The sequence below is a fragment of the Oncorhynchus mykiss genome, chromosome 4 (assembly GCF_057628025.1).
Source record: "Oncorhynchus mykiss isolate SJ-2025 chromosome 4, ASM5762802v1, whole genome shotgun sequence".
Classification (NCBI taxonomy): domain Eukaryota; kingdom Metazoa; phylum Chordata; class Actinopteri; order Salmoniformes; family Salmonidae; genus Oncorhynchus; species Oncorhynchus mykiss.
The window spans coordinates 10,582,480-10,601,874 of NC_143025.1; the positions used below are offsets into that span (position 1 = coordinate 10,582,480).

At 41.4% G+C, this 19,395-nt stretch overlaps 2 protein-coding genes across 4 annotated transcripts; both read right to left on the reverse strand.

Annotated features, from left to right (window-relative positions):
- Positions 1-1,270: 1,270 nt before the first annotated feature.
- On the reverse strand, positions 1,271-7,673 carry LOC110521260 (E3 ubiquitin-protein ligase TRIM16). 2 transcript variants are annotated; one of them, XM_036969435.2, is made up of 6 exons: positions 6,988-7,673; positions 6,457-6,552; positions 3,496-3,729; positions 3,169-3,328; positions 2,984-3,043; positions 1,271-2,747 (listed from the first exon to the last, which is right to left on the reverse strand). In XM_036969435.2, exons 1-6 carry the CDS (start codon positions 7,582-7,584, stop codon positions 2,230-2,232), a joined length of 1,665 nt encoding a protein of 554 aa, XP_036825330.1. In that variant the 5' UTR covers positions 7,585-7,673; the 3' UTR covers positions 1,271-2,229. The 2 variants fall into 2 exon arrangements, with proteins under 2 accessions (XP_036825330.1, XP_090087217.1); XM_090231091.1 differs by having other exon boundaries at positions 3,169-3,259; positions 6,988-7,656.
- Positions 7,674-11,131: 3,458 nt separating this feature from the next.
- On the reverse strand, positions 11,132-15,870 carry LOC110521264 (E3 ubiquitin-protein ligase TRIM16). Of its 2 annotated transcripts, XM_036969461.2 has the most exons (6): positions 15,210-15,870; positions 13,991-14,095; positions 12,761-12,985; positions 12,464-12,623; positions 12,279-12,338; positions 11,132-12,034 (listed from the first exon to the last, which is right to left on the reverse strand). In XM_036969461.2, the coding sequence occupies exons 1-6, from the start codon at positions 15,804-15,806 to the stop codon at positions 11,523-11,525; spliced, it is 1,659 nt and encodes a 552-aa protein (XP_036825356.1). In that variant the 5' UTR covers positions 15,807-15,870; the 3' UTR covers positions 11,132-11,522. The 2 variants fall into 2 exon arrangements, with proteins under 2 accessions (XP_036825356.1, XP_090087221.1); XM_090231095.1 differs by lacking the exon at positions 12,761-12,985 and having other exon boundaries at positions 14,000-14,095.
- Positions 15,871-19,395: the final 3,525 nt, after the last annotated feature.

Sequence of the window (19,395 nt, forward strand, 5' to 3'; positions counted from 1 at the left end):
GTCCAGTACAACCATTACCTCTCTTTCACATCCCTCTATCATCGCTCCATGGGGGAGTCCAACCATTACCTCTCTCCTCTTTCACATCCCTCTATCATCACTCCATGGGGGAGTACAACCATTACCTCTCTCACATCCCTCTATCATCACTCCATGGGGGAGTACAACCATTACCTCTCTCCTCTTTCACATCCCTCTATCATCACTCCATGGGGGAGTACAACCATTACCTCTCTCCTCTTTCACATCCCTCTATCATCACTCCATGGGGGAGTACAACCATTACCTCTCTCCTCTTTCACATCCCTCTATCATCACTCCATGGGGGAGTACAACCATTACCTCTCTCCTCTTTCACATCCCTCTATCATCACTCCATGTAGGTGTCCCAATAATCTCTCCTTCCTCCTGAAGTGTAAACAAATGTAAAAGCATTGGGTTGGTGTTGGCATGGGGTAGAGGGAGTTTACATATACCAGTCATTTCCTTTATAATCCATGAAGGGGAGTGGACAAGTTCACATTTAGAAAGGAGAGATCATTGGGACACACCCCATGTGTCCTGATAACTACAGGAATGAAACCATATTGAGGGTGTCTGTTTTCTATAGAGAGAGAGAGAGAGAAAGAGAGCGAGAGAAAGAGATAGAAAGAGAGCGAAAGAGAGAACATCAGGTAAAGTTGTGGAGATGAGGGAATATGTGATCAGAACCCCTCCAGTCTGGTTAACCACAGTTAGGTCCAGTATAGACGATCAATACAAGTCACCATTTAGAATGTGACCCAGTTCAATGGGTCTGAACAGAACTGGGGGATGTCAGACATGAAGTTGTCTAAACACAACTGGAATATGATTACTTTGTGATTCATTGTTAATGGATTTTCAATTAGGAACACAGAGGAACAACCTGACAACACACATAACAAACTAACAATAAAAACAAAGAGGAAACCACTAAAGTCATGACCATATTGTCTTGTTGTAATGACAGGGAGAAACAATCTAACATCTAGAACACTACTTTAGATCAGGTCTAATAAAGCCTAGTGCACTACGCAGGGAATAGGGAGCTATTTGGAACAGAGACACTAACTCCTGGATGAAAATCTTTCTCTCCCTCATCTGTCTGATATGTCTGCCCATTTCCCCTCCCATCCTCCCTTTTCATTCTATTCTATCAGCCACACCACTAGCTCACCTCCACACAATCCATTTACAAGTTAAAGACACCTTGGAATAAATAACAAAGGAAAACTATTACTAGATGAAGTTTAATGTTGTATTTTTTATTTCCCATCACCATAAGTCATATTTAATCACTGAACAGTAGCAGACCCAACTTCATCTGTTCCTGACTCTGGATAGTGGATTAAAAAGACCATAAATCTCCAATGATATTAAAGTACTATTCTGAACATTACTGATAAACTGAGTGGCAAGTCAAGATATCTGCTGGTTTTATTGTTTGGTCAATACCACCACCTGCTGGACAGGTTTAATGTTGCTTGACTGAGCAGTATGGGAGGATGAAAGATGCCAAATTTAGGGCCGGTTTCCTGGACCTCTACATTGAACATACTTTTTAGTCCAGGACTAGGATTAATCTGTGTCCGTTCCATATAGTTTAGTTAGTTAGTAAGTGATAGTACCTGTCCCATATAGTTTAGTTAGTTAGTAAGTGATAGTACCTGTCCCATATAGTTTAGTTAGTTAGTAAGTGATAGTACCTGTCCCATATAGTTTAGTTAGTTAGTAAGTGATAGTACCTGTCCCATATAGTTTAGTTAGTTAGTAAGTGATGGTACCTATCCCATATAGTTTAGTTAGTTACTTAGTGATACTACCTGTTCAATGCCACTGAGGAGAACTACATAGAGACAGAGACCCAATTGAGAAAACATATCGATGGTTCTGAATGACTACCAATATACATCAACACCATACATCATGATTCATGGAAATGTACAAGATTAAAATATTTGATAAAAATAAGTACATTACATTTTAATTCAATTATACAGTCAGACAAATTATTGTACAGAAAAACAGACCATTATATCTGGGGACCATCACCACCAGCATGACTACTATCTATGTGGATCCTACTACAGTTTAACCAGCTCAGCTATAGACTATACCAGCATGACTAGTATCTATGTGGACCCTACTACAGTTTAACCAGCTCAGCAATAGACTATACCAGCATGACTAGTATCTATATGGACCCTACTACAGTTTAACCAGCTCAGCAGTACCAATGAGCCAAAACCCAGGATAGAGGGGCTGAGTGAATGTGGTCTGGACTCTGTAGAGGAGGGTCATTGTGTCAGAGACACTGTAGAAGGACAGAGTACCTGCCTTGTGATCCAGGTACACTCCTACTCTGGAGGACTGACGGCCTGATACTTTAGTCTTAACATTATTGTGTCTGAAATAATAACTACCACGATAACACTGTAAACTCCAGGACTTGTTATTGTATCCAAATGCACCATCATTACCTGTCTCTGTTCTGCTGATGTTTTTATATGAGACTGCTATATCAACATCCTCCCCACTCCACTTTACCTCCCAGTAACAGCGTCCAGACAGACCTTCTCTACACAGAACCTGCTCGTCGTTGGTAAATCTGTCTGGATGGTCAGGATATGGATGGACTTGGCCTGTATAGGTCACTTTTCTTTTCCCTTCAGACAGAGAGAGGTGTGTGTGTGCTGTGTTTGGGTCCAGTGTGAGCTGACAGGAATCTGGGAGAAGAGCAGAGAAGAGACCAATGAGGGGAGTTAGAACAATAAGTTATGTCAGATACTGTATCTACCCTGTCTTTGATTAGAACACAGCAGCGATCAAATCAGAGAAATATGAGGAGTCAGATTGATACCCAGTCTTTGATTAGATCTACTATTGCTATATATTTCTAGAGGGATTGTTAGGAGTGTCAGTAAAAAGAGACTGTTAGTTACTTCACAATAAAGAGACTCACATTGTAAAAACTGTTCTCTGGTCTTGGGCTCTGGAGGCAGTACAACATCCACTATATTCACTACAGACACACAAACACATTGACAGAGAGAGGGAATGTTATCATCATACCATATTCCACATGTATATGACTAGTAGGGAACTTTCAATGGTCTAAAGTTTATGTTCTTATTATTTTCAACACACCTGTAGTGGAGATCTTGTTCCATTCTCCTTTAAGGAAGTCTTCTAGTTTCTCTCTCAGTTCAGACACAGTCTTACTCACATCTCCAAAGTACTGAAGAGGATGGACAACGATGCTGGGTAAGTCTGAAGATACACTGATACTAGAGAGAGACTGATAACTCTGGAGAGAGAGAGAGAGAGAGAGAGACAGACAGACAGACAGACATAGAGACAGAGAGACAGAGGTTATTCAGGGAGAGAGAGAGAGACAGGACAACATAATGATTGAGATGAATAGTTTCACATTAAGTTAATTTAATATCACATGTATCAAGGCAGTTTAGTTACCTGGAGGAAATGGATGTGATCCTCTGTGTGTGAGAGCTGCTCCAGCTCAGTGCTTCTCTTCCTCAGCTCAGCGATCTCCTGCTTCAGTTGCTCCAGGAGTCCTTCAGCTTGACTCACTTGAGCCTTCTCTTGGGCTCTGATCAGCTCTTTCACCTCAGAGCTCCTTCTCTCAATAGAGCGGATCAGCTTAGTGAAGATCTGATCACAGTCCTCCACTGCTGCCTGTGCAGAACTCTGTTGAGTGAGACAGAGAGAGAGAGACAGAGAGAGACAGTAGGTACAGTAGCCTCTGCACCACTTTGAGTCATAACTCTGCCACCCTGCTCTCCAGGTCCACCAGGCCTTGTCCCCCTCCTGGACAGGCAGGTACAGCACTGACACCCTCAGCCAGTGACGCCCAGACCAGAAAATAATTCACTAACTTACTCTGTAGGTCCACAAGCAGACCACCGGGGGGTTGAGAGTGGACCGTTTCTGGCAAAGGGAGGATGCTGCCAAGTTGTTGATGATCAGCACCCTCCCTCTGTATGACACTTGGGAGAGGAGACACCTCCACTTCTTCATCCTCGACTCAACCACTTGTGACAGTCCTTCCCAGTTCTTTCTAACCCACCCCTCAGAGCCCAGATATATACTGGGCCCTCCGCCTGACTGGCTGTCAGCTCTGGGTCCAATGAGACGTCTGAAAATAAGGCCTCTTCATCCGCAGACTCACCCCCCGTCTTCCTCCTCCATTGGCACAATAACTTCCTCCTCCTCCCCAGTCTGCTCCCCTGCACTTCCTCCCTGATCAGTGCCTCCTCCCCAATGACAGGAAATATTTCCTGTGATGAGCCCACCAAGTCTTTACCCACTGGAGTCTCTGTTACAACAGCAACCTGCCTTTGCTCAGTAACCCAGCTGCAACCCTCCTCACCACAGCTTTCTCCACGGCCTGCACACCACCACTTGGCCCTGCTCTACTCTCCTCCCTCCTGGTCCCTCCTCCAGTGTCCTGCACACCACCACTTGGTCCTGCTCTACTCTCTTCCCTCCTGGTCCCCCCTCCAGTATCCTGCCCCATAGCAGAGCTAGACCCAGCCTCTGCCCCCTGAGTCCTAGTAGGCTGGACAATAGATCCAGTCAAAACATCCAAAGAACGTTGTCTGAGCTGGAACACTAGTGAAGCCATAGCAAATTAATTTAAACAAATCTTCAGAGCCTCTTTCTGTTGATGATGCTATGATGCTATGATGCTTAGAATTCTATTTCCCATAAGTGGCACCTTTTTATTTTACCACTAAAACCTGTTCTTAGGACGAAGCTGAAAAATAACAACTGGTGTAGAAAGTTAACATCTGCACCTCGATGTTGCCAAGTGTGTTTATGTCTGCATTACCAGGAAGTAGGAAAGAAATTCCAACTTCTGGTCTTGCGATAGATAACAGCAGAGGACGCTGCCCAGTCATTAGAAAGAGGAGATTATCCTGATTAAAATGGTGTCTGACATGAAAACATCTAAATATACACATTGTGAGATATTTTGTAAAATAAACAGACATACCTATATTTCCCCTTTAGGAAACAATGGGACGACCTCAGAGTTTCAGGAGTATTTTATGTTTTACCTATTAACTATTATCAATTGGTAACAACATTGTACGCTGCCCAAACTTAGATCATTAGAAATAATAGGTTTTCCTGATTAAAATGATGTAGAACTTCAAACCATTAAAATAAATACATCTATTAGAGATACTTGGAGAAGTAGACAGACATGTCCCTATTTCCACAAAACAATGGCAGTCTGAAAGTTATAACAGCAGTCGTTTATTTAACCAGCTACCATTTATCTACTACCATTTGACCTTTTGTGTTTAATATTTAGTTGTTTGTAATCTAGCGGTTAAAAGCGTTGGGCAATAACCGAAAGGTGGATGGTTCGTATCCCACTGCCGACTAGGTGAAAAATCTGTAAATCGCCTTTTTTTAGCCTTTTAGCCTTTAGGCTTTATCCACCAAACTACACAATCCTCTATCCCATTCCCTCCTGCACACTTCCCACATCTTGGAATCTCCCTCCTACAAACTCCTGCAACATGACCATAAACTTTGTACCTGAAACTCCTTTCAATGGTGCCCTGTTCCTGAGAGTAAAACAAGAAACAGATCTTGACCCAAGTTGTGTGACACGGAGCGCCCTGGTCAGGTCCACTACAGGTTACCTTCACTGATTCAACTGACCCCAACTCCTTTCCCACCCACCCTGAAACCACACATGGATCTGCCAAAATGTATGGATCCACATTCTCCAAAAATGTAACTCCTACTGCACCAGATTCTTCTTTATCATGTCCATTGATGTCAGGCTCTGGTTCTGAGCTCTTCACCACACCTTATACCTCACTTAACTCTCCCTCATTCACATCCATTTCACCTCCAGAACTCAGTCTGGTGCACGGCTCACTCTGTTTGCACTTGAATTATAACATTTGAAATGTCTCTATTCTTTTGAAACTTTTGAGAGTGTAATGTTTACTGTTAATTTCTGTTTTTTTATTCATTTTTGTTTATTATCTATTTCACTTGCTTTGGCAATGTAAACATATATTTTCCATGCCAATGAAGCCCTATGAATTCAATTCAATTGAGAGAGAGAGAGAGCTCCATGTTAATGTATAGGGGACATGAGTCGGTCATGGTTACTCATGACCGATGAGGTAGGCGCGCCTGCGACTTCAAATTCAGTGTTGGCCCAATAGGGAATTTCCTCTTGGTGTAACGATCAATATGTTGGTTTCTCCTGCAGTAGACCTGGGTTCATATCCTGTCAGTTACATTAAGCAGTCTATTGTCTGAAAGGGGTCCAAGCAGCCTGTTACCAACAGTGGGGTCAGTGATATTGGATAGGGGTCCCTCTCCCTCTCTCTGAATGGAGAAGAAAAGTGAAATGGTGTGTCTCCTCTGGTCAACAATACTCACCTTGAAAGACTCCACAGCCTGTTGGAGCTCCTTCAGCTCCTTCTCTCTCTCCTGGAATCTCTGCTGGACCTTCTGCTGACTCATCCTTAGCTTCCTCTGTGGATAATCACTCTTCAATGAGCTATTAAACTTTATTTGTCCAGTAGATCAATAGTAAAACCCTTCCAACTAGTATAGTCATGTGACATAGGGTCCATAGAGAGGAAGGTCTAAAATATTGATGGTCCCTTTACAATATGATATTATGTTGCTCTGTGAATTATTATAGTTGTTATGGTAGGCCTACAGGTATCAAGGGGTTGAGACTGAACGTTTGACTCATAAAAGGGCATTCAGAATGATAATAGTGTTTGACTTAAGAAAATGGTGAAACTTTTGGTGAAAATGGTGAATCTCAAGGTTTGTGTTCATATTTGTTCTGCTGAGGATCACTTTCATTTGAATGATCTCATATTCAAACAGTCTTAGTTCCTACTGTATCTTTAATTATTTGTTTGTCAGACAGTCACCAACAAGTTGTTCTGGTCTTACCTGTTTCTCAGTCCTCTCTGCTGCAGCTGACACTGTATCATGGCCTTTATGTTCATCCATCAAACACTGATAACAGATACACTGCTGATCGGTACGACAGTAAACCTCCAGCAATTTGTCATGATGAGAGCAGATCTTTTCCTGTAGTTGTGCAGTGGCTTTGACCAGCTTGTGCTTCTTGAAAGCAGGAGATTCATAGTGAGATTGGAGGTGAGTCTCGCAGTAAGAGGCCAGACACACCAGACAGGACATGAGGGCTTTCTGCTTTCTGGTCCCAGTGCAGAAATCACACGCCACATCTACAGGTCCAGCATAGCACAGAGCAGGAGGGGGAGCAGCCTGGAGTCCTGTCTTCTTCAGTTTCTCCACCACCTCAGCCAACATGTTATTTTTTCTCAGATTAGGCCTTGGAGTGAAGGTCTGTCTGCACTGAGGACAGCTATAGACCCCTTTCAGAACATCCTGATCCCAGCAGCCCTCAATACAGCTCCTACAGTAACTGTGTCCACAGGGAATAGCCACCGGCTCCTTCAGTAGATCCAGACAGACAGAACAACAGAACTGGTCCTGGTCCAGCAGAACTCCCTGCTGAGCCATTTGGACGGTTGTTCACTCTCACACAGACAGACGACAAAGTTTCATTTCCACAGAAGCGAGTTTCCTGCAAGAGGGGCTGGGTTAGAGGGAGGGAGGGGTTAGAAGGAGGGAGGGGTTAGAGGGAGGGAGGGGTTAGAGGGAGGGAGGGGTTAGAGAGAGAACTGTTTTCAATGTTAATAGAGACAAATATTTTAGTTCCCAGGTTAAGTAGAGTGGTTCGATTATATAAAGGGTAACAGTTTATTTTTTTAACCTTTATTTAACTAGGCAAGTCAGTTAAGAACAAATTCTTATTTTCAATAACAGCCTAACAGTGGGTTGACTGCCTGTTCAGGGGAAGAACAACAGATTTGTACCTTGTCAGCTCGGGGGTTTGAACTTGCAACCTTGCGGTTTCTAGTCCAACTGCCGCCCCAAGTAGTTCATATGTATAATGTTTTTAATGAATGCCGTAATGTCTTAAACTGATGTGATATGACAATAACTATTAGCGCCCATAATAACTCAAACGTGGTTGTAAAACTGTACAATGTGTAATAGATAATTAGCTACAATCGGTGGAGGGGGACTTGACATGGATACAATGTACTGTATGTGAAATGAATACTGTATGTAATGACTGATCATTGAGAATGATGGAACACTTTACATTACAGTGTGTTTATTGGTGTGTAATTGGTCCTGTTACTACAGTGGTGTAACAGGTACTGTGATGCCTCATTATTCCACTGTACCAGCAGCAGTAACCCGAACCACTAATAAGGCTACTGTCATGGAAAGTGGTACAGGAAATATAAAGTAAGGATTTATACATGTCATCTATGATATACTGTATGTAATGATATGTCTATGTCTTCTAGATGGTGTTCTATACTGTATGTAATGATATGTCTATGTCTTCTAGATGGTGTTCTATACTGTATGTAATGATATGTCTCTGTCTCCTAGATGGTGTTCTATACTGTATGTAATGATATGTCTTCTAGATGGTGTTCTATACTGCATGTAATGATATGTCTATGTCTTCTAGATGGTGTTCTATACTGTATGTAATGATATGTCTATGTCTTCTAGATGGTGTTCTATACTGTATGTAATGATATGTCTCTGTCTCTGTCTTCTAGATGGTGTTCTATACTGTATGTAATGATATGTCTCTGTCTCCTAGATGGTGTTCTATACTGTATGTAATGATATGTCTCTGTCTTCTATATGGGGTTCTATACTGTATGTAATGATATGTCTATGTCTTCTAGATGGTGTTCTATACTGTATGTAATGATATGTCTCTGTCTTCTAGATGGTGTTCTATACTGTATGTAATGATATGTCTCTGTCTTCTAGATGGTGTTGTATACTGTATGTAATGATATGTCTTCTAGATGGTGTTCTATACTGTATGTAATGATATCTCTTCTAGATGGTGTTCTATACTGTATGTAATGATATGTCTCTGTCTCCTATGTGGGGTTATATACTATATGTAATGATATGTCTATGTCTTCTAGATGGGGTTATATACTGTATGTAATGATATGTCTATGTCTTCTAGATGGTGTTCTATACTGTATGTAATGATATGTCTCTGTCTTCTAGATGAGGTTCTGTACTGTATGTAATGATATGTCTCTGTCTTCTAGATGGTGTTCTATACTGTATGTAATGATATGTCTCAGTCTTCTAGATGGTGGTCTATACTGTATGAATTCTGAGAATATTAAATATGAATCTATTAGAATCTATGTTCTTAATAAAGTTGTTAAAGTTGTTTTTGTTTCACTGAAACATTTCATTTTGGGACTAAAAGGGGATGAAACATCTACTTTCTGTCTAGAAAACAAATACCAAATGTTCTCAATGTTTCTGTCTTATTTCAGCTGTTGTTGTACACATCAACGTGCTCCACTTCTCTGTTGAAGAAACAATGGTTATTCAATGTAACAGAGTGATCTATCACAGTGTCAGACTGTTACACATAGACAGTAATCATGGTTCCTTTCCATGTCAATGTAACAGAGTGATCTATCACAGTGTCAGACTGTTACACATAGACAGTAATCATGGTTCCTTTCCATGTCAATGTAACAGAGTGATCTATCACAGTGTCAGACTGTTACACATAGACAGTAATCATGGTTCCTTTCCATGTCAATGTAACAGAGTGATCTATCACAGTGTCAGACTGTTACACATAGACAGTAATCATGGTTCCTTTCCATGTCAATGTAACAGAGTGATCTATCACAGTGTCAGACTGTTACACATAGACAGTAATCATGGTTCCTTTCCATGTCAATGTAACAGAGTGATCTATCACAGTGTCAGACTGTTACACATAGACATTAATCATGGTTCCTTTCCATGTCAATGTAACAGAGTGATCTATCACAGTGTCAGACTGTTACACATAGACAGTAATCATGGTTCCTTTCCATGTCAATGTAACAGAGTGATCTGTCACAGTGTCAGACTGTTACACATAGACAGTAATCATGTTTCCTTTCCATGTCAATGTAACAGAGTGATCTGTCACAGTGTCAGACTGTTACACATAGACAGTAATCATGGTTCCTTTCCATGTCAATGTGGATGTGTAATAACACTGTGTTATAATAGTGCTCTGACCAAGAAGCTGCTGGGAAACGCGTCAGCAATTCATATCATTGAAGGGAAATAATCTGCTGTCCTGAACCTTCTTTTACCAATTCACTATTTAAAGTCATTTACAAAACTTTATCTGGGTTTGATTAAACTTGGCTGAACAGATGAGAAAAAAAGTAATTAAGTTAAGTATATTTTGTTAAGTATATTTTTACCATTTCCCCTCCCATCTTCCCTTTTCATTCTATTCTATCAGCCACACCACTAGCTCACCTCCACACAATCCATTTACAAGTTAAAGACACCTTGGAATAAATAACAAAGGAAAACTATTACTAGATGAAGTTTAGTGTTGTATTTTTTATTTCCCATCACCATAAGTCATATTTAATCACTGAACAGTAGCAGACCTAACTTCATCTGTTCCTGACTCTGGATAGTGGATTAAAAAGACCATCAATCTCCAATGATATTAAAGTACTATTCTGAACATTACTGATATACTGAGTGGCAAATCAAGATATCTGCTGGTTTTGTTGTTTGGTCAATACCACCACCTGCTGGACAGGTTTAATGATGCTCGACTGAGCAGTATGGGAGGATGCAAGTTGCCTCATTTCGGGCCAGTTTCCCGGACATCTACATTGAACATGCTTTTTAGTCCAGGACTAGGATTAATCTGTGGCTGGGAAAACAGACCATATAGTTTAGTAGAAAGTAAGTGATACCAGCTTGTAGTGGGCTGACTAGTCCTGAATTGTCCTTTTGTTCCTGGACCATTTTTCATGCAGCTCCAGGTGACAGAAAACACATCAATTAGGACCGAGCCTACAAACTGTTCAATGATACTGAGGAGAGTTACATAGAGACAGAGAACTAATTGAGAAAACAGATCAATGGTTCTGAATGACAGCCAATATATATCAACACCACACATCATGATTCATGGAAATGTACAATATTACTTTTTTTTTATTATTATATATGAGCACATTAAATCTCTTAAAATTCAAATCAGTCAGAAAAAATCAAATGTACAAATGAAAATGAACATCAAATCAGTTAAATCATTGTACATAAAACAGAGCAGAATGAATCATCACATCTGGGGACCATCACTACCGGCATGACTAGTATCTATGTCGACCCTACTACAGTTTAACCAGCTCAGCTATAGACTACACCAGCATGACTAGTATCTATGTGGACCCTACTACAGTTTAACCAGCTCAGCTATAGACTACACCAGCATGACTAGTATCTATGTGGACCCTACTACAGTTTAACCAGCTCAGCTGTAGACTACACCAGCATGACTACTATCTATGTGGACCCTACTACAGTTTAACCAGCTCAGCAGTACCAGAGAGCCAAAACCCAGGATAGAGGGGCTGAGTGAATGTGGTCTGGACTCTGTAGAGGAGGGTCATTGTGTCAGAGACACTGTAGAAGGACAGAGTACCTGCCTTGTGATCCAGGTACACTCCTACTCTGGAGGACTGAGGGCCTGATACTTTAGTCTCAACATTATTGTGTCTGAAATAATAACCATCAATAGAGCACTGTAAACTCCAGGACTTGTCATTGTATCCAAATGCATTACCTCTCTCTGTTCTGCTGATGTCTTTATATGAGACTGTTGTTATAACATACACCCCACTCCACTCCACCTCCCAGTAACAGCGTCCAGACAGACCCTCTCTACACAGAACCTGGTAGTTGTTTGTGAATCTGTCTGGATGACCAGGATATGGTTGGTCTTGGCGTGTTTGGGACACATTTCTGTTCCCTTCAGACAGAGAGAGACGTGTGCCTGCTGTGTTTGGGTCCAGTGTGAGCTGACAGGAATCTGCAAGAAGAGCAGAGCAGATACCAAGACCAATGAGGGGAGTTAGAACAATAATTTTAATCAGATACTGTATCTACCCTGTCTTTGATTAGAGCAGAGCAGAGATCAAAATCAGAGAAAAATTAGGAGTCAGATTGATACCCAGTCTTTGATTAGATCTACTATTGCTATATATTTTTTATAGAGATTGTTAGGAGTGTCAGTGAAAAGAGACTGTTAGTTACTTCACAATAAAGAGACTCACATTGTAACAACTGTTCTCTGGTCTTGGGCTCTGGAAGCAGTACAACCTCCACTATATTCACTACAGACACACAAACACATTGACAGAGAGAGGGAATGTTATCATCATACCATATTCCACATGTATATGACTAGTAGGGAACTTCCAAGGGTCTAATGTTGATGTTCTTATTATTTTCAACACACCTGTAGTGGAGATCTTGGTCCATTCTCCTTTAAGGAAGTCTTCTAGTTTCTCTCTCAGTTCAGACACAGTCTTACTCACATCTCCAAAGTACTGAAGAGGACGGACAACGATGCTGGGTAAGTCTGAAGATACACTGATACTGGAGAGAGACTGATAACTCTGGAGAGAGAGAGAGAGAGAGAGAGAGAGAGAGAGAGAGAGAGGGAGACAAAGAGAGAACAGAACCAAATGATTGAGATGAATGGTTTCAGCATTCAGATAATTTCATATCACATGAATCAAGGCAGTTTAGTTACCTGGAGGAAAGTTATGTGATCCTCTGTGTGTGAGAGCTGCTCCATCTCAGTGCTTCTCTTCCTCAGCTCAGCTATCTCCTGCTTCAGTTGCTCCAGGAGTCCTTCAGCTTGACTCACTTGAGACTTCACTTGGGCTCTGATCAGCTCCTTCACCTCAGAGCTCCTTCTCTCAATGGAGCGGCTCAGCTCAGCAAATATCTTATCACTGCCCTTCACTGCATAGCGCTGTTGAGAGAGAGACTGACTTGTCTTAATTTAATGAGCCATCCTTATTACACTAACACCCCCCCCCCCTCCTAAAAACATATTGTGTGCCACAACAACCTCCACACAATCACATTATACAGTACCCAACACCACAGTACAATACACCATCCAGCTCCACATTCCAACCGTACATCCAACCCCTTCCTCTCCAGCCGTAAAGACAGCCCCCCTGAGCCCCCATACCTCCTGAAACATCTCCACACTGTTGATCATTTTGTAAAACTCAATCTCATCCCTAAGGCGTCAATGGTAATGGCATTACCCTCACCACCACTTGGCCCTGCCCTACTCTCTTCCCTCCTGGTACTCCCTCCAGCAGCCTGCCCTGTATCAGAGCTAGACCCATCCTTTGCCCCCTGAGTCCTAGGCCACACACTCTTCTCAATTTACATCAACAACATAGCTCAAGCAGTAGGAAGCTCTTTCATCTATTTATATGCAGATGACAGTCTTATACTCAGCTGGTCCCTCTCTGGATTTTGTGTTCAAAGCTTTCTTATTGTCCAACAAGCTTTCTCTTAATCCTGACCAATGTAAACATCTGTTTCCCATGCCAATATAACCCATTTGAGAGAGAGAGAGAGAGAGAGAGAGAGAGAGAGAGAGAGAGAGAGAGAGAGAGAGAGAGAGAGAGAGAGAGAGAGAGAGAGAGAGAGAGAGAGAGAGAGCTCCATGTTAATGTATAGGGGACACAAGTCAGTCATGGTTATGTGATGAGGTAGGCCCGCTTGCGACTTCAAAATCGGTGTCGGCCCAATGGGGACTGTCCTCTTGGTGTAACGGTCAAGATGTTGGTCTCTCCCGCAGTAGACCTAGGTTCATATCCGGTCGGTTACATTAACCAGTCTATTGTCTGAAAGGGGTCCAGACAGCCTGTTCCCGTCAGTGGCATTGGAGAGGGGCCCCTCTCCTCTCACTCTGACTGGAAGAGAGAAGTGAACTGGTGTGTCTCCTCTGGTCAACAATACTCACCTTGAAAGACTCCACATCCTGTTGGAGCTCCTTCAGCTCCTTCTCTCTCTCCTGGAATCTCTGCTGGACCTTCTGCTGACTCATCCCCAGCTGCCTCTGTGGAGAATCACTCTTCAATGAGCTATCAGGCTTAATTTGTCCAGTAGATCAATAGTATAGTAATGTGACATAGGGCCCATAGAGAGGAATTGTGATAGAAAAATTAAATACTTATCTGTTTTATTTGATATTAATAGTAAACAGTTATATAATTATCTAAGAGTAAGACTGGTCTGCTAAGGCTGAGTTTTATTGTGTCCACTCTATCTTCCTGCAGCTAGTCTAGGTTTTACTAGATATAGTCTGGGTGTAGAGGACATGGGTTTTAATAGAGATCGCTTGAAGCTGACAAAATGCATGTGAGACAAATGTCTCCGGTCTGACTGAGCCTGTATTCTATAGATAAGACTGTGTCAGTGACTCGAGATAAACCTGAAAGATTTTCGAGAGAAACCTGAAAGAATAGAATCCTTTCATCTGGGAAACTTATCCTGAAGGAGTAGAATAACCCCCCCATGCAGATAAACATCAGGATGAACACAGGGTGGGTTATAGTGCCCAGTTTGCATGGGGGGCAGCCATGGTTGAAGCCATTTTAGGTTTGGTATATAAAGACCCGGTGTTCTCTGAATGATTCAAGCACTCAGGTCCGACAGTCAAGACTGTTGAATTGACGGCTTCATTATTGCAATAATTAATCAATATTAAATAAAGATGGTAGTTTAAGAAATGACCGAGTCTCTCTCAGTACTGACTTTCCACAACACTATCAAGCTGTATTTGTCCTGCAGATCAATAGTATAGTCATGTGACATAGGACCCATAGAGAGGAAGGTCTACAATCTTGATGGTCCCTTTACAATATAATGTTGATTTGTTGCTATTTGAATGATTATAGTTTTAACAGTTGGTGTAAATGTATCAAGGAGTTGAGACTGAACTTTGAACTCATTAAAGGCCATTCAGAATGATAATAGTGTTTGACTTTAGAAAATGGTGATACATTTGGAGAATCTGGGTTAACATGTCAATATACTCAAGGTTTGTGTTCATATTTGTTCTGCCGTGGATCAATTTCATTTGAATAATTTCATATTCAAACAGTCTTAGTTCCTACTGTATCTTTAATTCTTTGTTTATCAGACAGTCAAACAAGTTGTTCTGGTCTTACCTGTTTCTCAGTCCTCTCTGCTGCAGCTGACACTGTATCATGGCCTTTATGTTCATCCATCACACACTGATAGCAGATACACTGCTGATCGGTACGACAGTAAACCTCCAGCAGTTTGTCATGATGAGAGCAGATCTTCTCCTGTAGTTGTGCGGTGGCTTTGACCAGCTTGTGCTTCTTGAAAGTAGGAGATTCATAGTGAGGTTTGAGGTGACTCTCACAGTAAGAGGCCAGACACGCCAGACAGGACATGAGGGCTTTCTGTTTTCTGGTCCCTCTGCAGATATCACACGCCACATCTCCAGGTCCGGCATAGCACAGAGCAGGAGAGGGAGCAGCCTGGAGTCCTGTCTTCTTCAGTTCCTCCACCACCTCAGCCAACATGTTATTTTTCCTTAGAGTAGGCCTTGGAGTGAAGGTCTCTCTGCACTGAGGACAGCTATAGACCCCTCTCAGAACATTGTTATCCCAGCAGTCCTCAATACAGATTCTACAGTAACTGTGTCCACAGGCAGTAGTGACCGGCTCCTTCAGTAGCTCCAGACAGACAGAACAACAGAACTGGTCCTGGTCCAGCAGAACTCCTTGTTGAGCCATTTGGATGGTTGTTCACTCTCACACAGACAGATGAGACAGAGACTCAGGTCAGTTTTATTTCCTCAGAAGAGAGTTTGTGGGAGGGGGAGGGACTTCCTGGTTCTGCCAGAGGGGTGGGGTTAGAGAGGTGAGTGAGTTAAAGAGGGAGGGGTAGTCTAGTGGTTAGAGCGTTGGACTAGTAACCGGAAGGTTGTAAGTTCAAACCCCCAACCTGACAAGATACAAATATGTAATTCTGCCCCTGAACAGGCAGTTAACCCACTGTTTCTAGGCTTTCATTGAAAATAACAATTTGTTCTTAACTGACTTGCCTAGTTAAATAAAGGTAAAATAAACATTTTAGAGGGGGTAAAGGTTAGAGTGATTCCCGTTCCAATAAAGACCCTTGAATTGAATTGAGAGGGGGAAGGATTAGAAGGACTGAGAGAGCGAGACACAGTTTTGTTCCAGGTTATGGCCTTAAATGTAATATAGAATACATCAAATAATGAGGAGATTAAATAAGGGGATTAATCAGAGAAAACGACTTTACCCCAGACCAGAACAACTTGTTGGTGACTGTCTGATAAACAAATAATTAAAGATACAGTAGGAACTAAGACTGTTCGAATAAAAGATCATTCAAATGAAATAGAGCCACTCAAAACAAATATGAACACAAACCTTGATTACGTTAACCCAGACTCTCCAAATGTATCACCATTGTCTAAAGTCAAACACTATTATCATTCTGAATGGCCTTTAACGAGTTCAAAGTTCAGTCTCAACTCCTTGATACATTTACACCAACTGTTAAAACTATAATCATTCAAATAGCAACAAATCAACATTATATTGTAAAGGGACCATCAAGATTGTAGACCTTCCTCTCTATGGGCCCTATGTCACATGACTATACTATTGATCTACAGGACAAATACAGTTTGATAGTGTTATGGAAATTCGGTACTTTCAGGTTCTCTCTATCTCGAGTCACACACACAATCTTATCTATAGAATACAGGCCCAGTCAGACCGGAGACATTTGTCTCAAATGCATCACTAATCATAGACTAGTTTGGTTTTTATCACCAGGACATCAATCAATTGTCTACAAACAGTGTCAGTGGAGGAGGTGTTAAACCTATTGAAGTCATTACCTGATGGTAAATCTACAGGTTATGGTCTTATGGACAATTCTTTGCTTCTAGCAATTTTTTGCTTCACTGTGCTGCTCCACAGATTGCAGTTCCACTGAGATACATATTTAATTGGTCACTGGAAAAGGGGATGTTTGCAAATGTATGGAAGCATGGAAACTGTCGTATTCCGAAAGACAGCAAAGAACCCATTACTCCTGCTAATAGTCAACCAATTAGTCTACTCCCTACACTCAGTAAGATATTGGAGGGTATTGTGAGTAGACAAATGTGGGAGTACATGGAAAAGAATGATCTGATTACAGCCAATCAGCATGCTTATCGCAAAAGCCATTCCACGACCACTGCATTGGTTGACATGACTCAATGATTTGGATAATGGCAAATTTGTAGGTGTACTATGTTTAGATTTCAGTGCAGCATTTGATTTAGAGGATCATTAAATAATTTGTAAAAAATTAATGCATTATGGTTTTAAGGAGGTAGCATTGAATTGGGTACAGTCATATCTAACTGACAGGAAACAGTCCACCTATATCAATGGTTCATTTTCTTCCCCTAATGTGTTAAACTGTGGAATACCGCAGGGCAACTGCCTTGGCCCACTTCTTTATTTAATATATACCAACGACCTTCCCTATGCCATGGTTGAAACTCAATCTACTATATTTGCAGATGATACTACAATTTATGCAGCAAGACAATCGGTTCAAAAGGTACAGCAGGCTTTACAGGGGGATTTGAAGAATATCAGGAAGTGGGTTTGCCAAAACAAACTTGTTTTAAACACCAAGAAAACCAAAGTTATGTTGGTCTGTTCAACTAGGAAAAGGCCAAAACAGCATGGGATACAATTAAGTATGGGAGGAGTACAAATTGAAGAAGTGGCAGAAACCAAACTATTGGGAGTGCAGCTAGACAACTGCTTATCATGGTCGTGTCAAATAACTAATATATGTAAAAAAAAAAAAAAAAAGGAACAATTCTTCAGCAAATAACACAAGCATTAATTGAGAGTCAGGTGAACTACTGTCCGGTGGTCTGGGGAAATGCATCATCAAGTGAAGTTAGGAGGCTGCGGAATGCACAGAATAAAGCAGCAAGGATTGTTTTAAAGTGGAGATATGGTTCTTCTGTTGCACTATTTATTGGGTCATTATGCTAATATTATGTATGTTTGTAATAGTGTGTTATATGTGAAAGTGTGTTTGTATTATAAATTGTATTTTAATGTTTAAGGACTCTTGGAAGATTAGTCCAAATGGGGACTAAAAGAGATCCAAATCAAATCAAAATTGTCAGCTTCAAGCTCTCTCTAGTAAAACCCATGTCCTCTACACCCAGACTATCTCTAGTAAAACCCATGTCCTCTACACCCAAACTATCTCTAGTAAAACCCATGTCCTCTACACCCAGACTATCTCTAGTAAAACCCATGTCCTCCTCACCCAGATTATCTCTAGTAAAACCCATGTCCTCCTCACCCAGACTATCTCTAGTAAAACCCATGTCCTCCTCACCCAGACTATCTCTAGTAAAACCCATGTCTTCCTCACCCAGACTATCTCTAGTAAAACCCATGTCCTCTACACCCAGACTATCTCTAGTAAAACCCATGTCCTCTACACCCAGACTATATCTAGTAAAACCCAGACTATCTCTAGTAAAACCCATGTCCTCTACACCCAGACTATATCTAGTAAAACCCATGTCCTCTACACCCAGACTATCTCTAGTAAAACCCAGACTATCTCTAGTAAAACCCATGTCCTCTACACCCAGACTATATCTAGTAAAACCCAGACTATCTCTAGTAAAACCCATGTCCTCTACACCCAGACTATATCTAGTAAAACCCAGACTATCTCTAGTAAAACCCATGTCCTCTACACCCAGACTATCTCTAGTAAAACCCAGACTATCTCTAGTAAAACCCATGTCCTCTACACCCAGACTATATCTAGTAAAACCCATGTCCTCTACACCCAGACTATCTCTAGTAAAACCCATGTCCTCTACACCCAGACTATCTCTAGTAAAACCCAGACTATCTCTAGTAAAACCCATGTCCTCTACACCCAAACTATATCTAGTAAAACCCAAACTATCTCTAGTAAAACCCATGTCCTCTACACCCAGACTATCTCTAGTAAAACCCATGTCCTCTACACCCAGACTATCTCTAGTAAAACCCAGACTATCTCTAGTAAAACCCATGTCCTCTACACCCAGACTATCTCTAGTAAAACCCATGTCCTCTACACCCAAACTATATCTAGTAAAACCCAGACTATCTCTAGTAAAACCCATGTCCTCTACACCCAGACTATCTCTAGTAAAACCCATGTCCTCTACACCCAGACTATATCTAGTAAAACCCAGACTATCTCTAGTAAAACCCATGTCCTCTACACCCAGACTATATCTAGTAAAACCCAGACTATCTCTAG

Coding starts and splice junctions, on each gene's coding strand:
- LOC110521260 (XM_036969435.2), bottom strand. CDS start 7,584: ATGGCTCAGCAGGGAGTTCTGCTGGACCAGGACCAGTTCTGTTGTTCT. Junction 6,553..6,987: donor CAGAGAGGACTGAGAAACAG/GTAAGACCAGAA, acceptor GATTATCCACAG/AGGAAGCTAAGGATGAGTCA. Junction 2,748..2,983: donor CAGAGAACAGTTTTTACAAT/GTGAGTCTCTTT, acceptor CTCTTCTCCCAG/ATTCCTGTCAGCTCACACTG.
- LOC110521264 (XM_036969461.2), bottom strand. CDS start 15,806: ATGGCTCAACAAGGAGTTCTGCTGGACCAGGACCAGTTCTGTTGTTCT. Junction 12,624..12,760: donor ATCACATAACTTTCCTCCAG/GTAACTAAACTG, acceptor CTCTCTCTCCAG/AGTTATCAGTCTCTCTCCAG. Junction 12,339..12,463: donor GACCAAGATCTCCACTACAG/GTGTGTTGAAAA, acceptor GTGTGTCTGTAG/TGAATATAGTGGAGGTTGTA.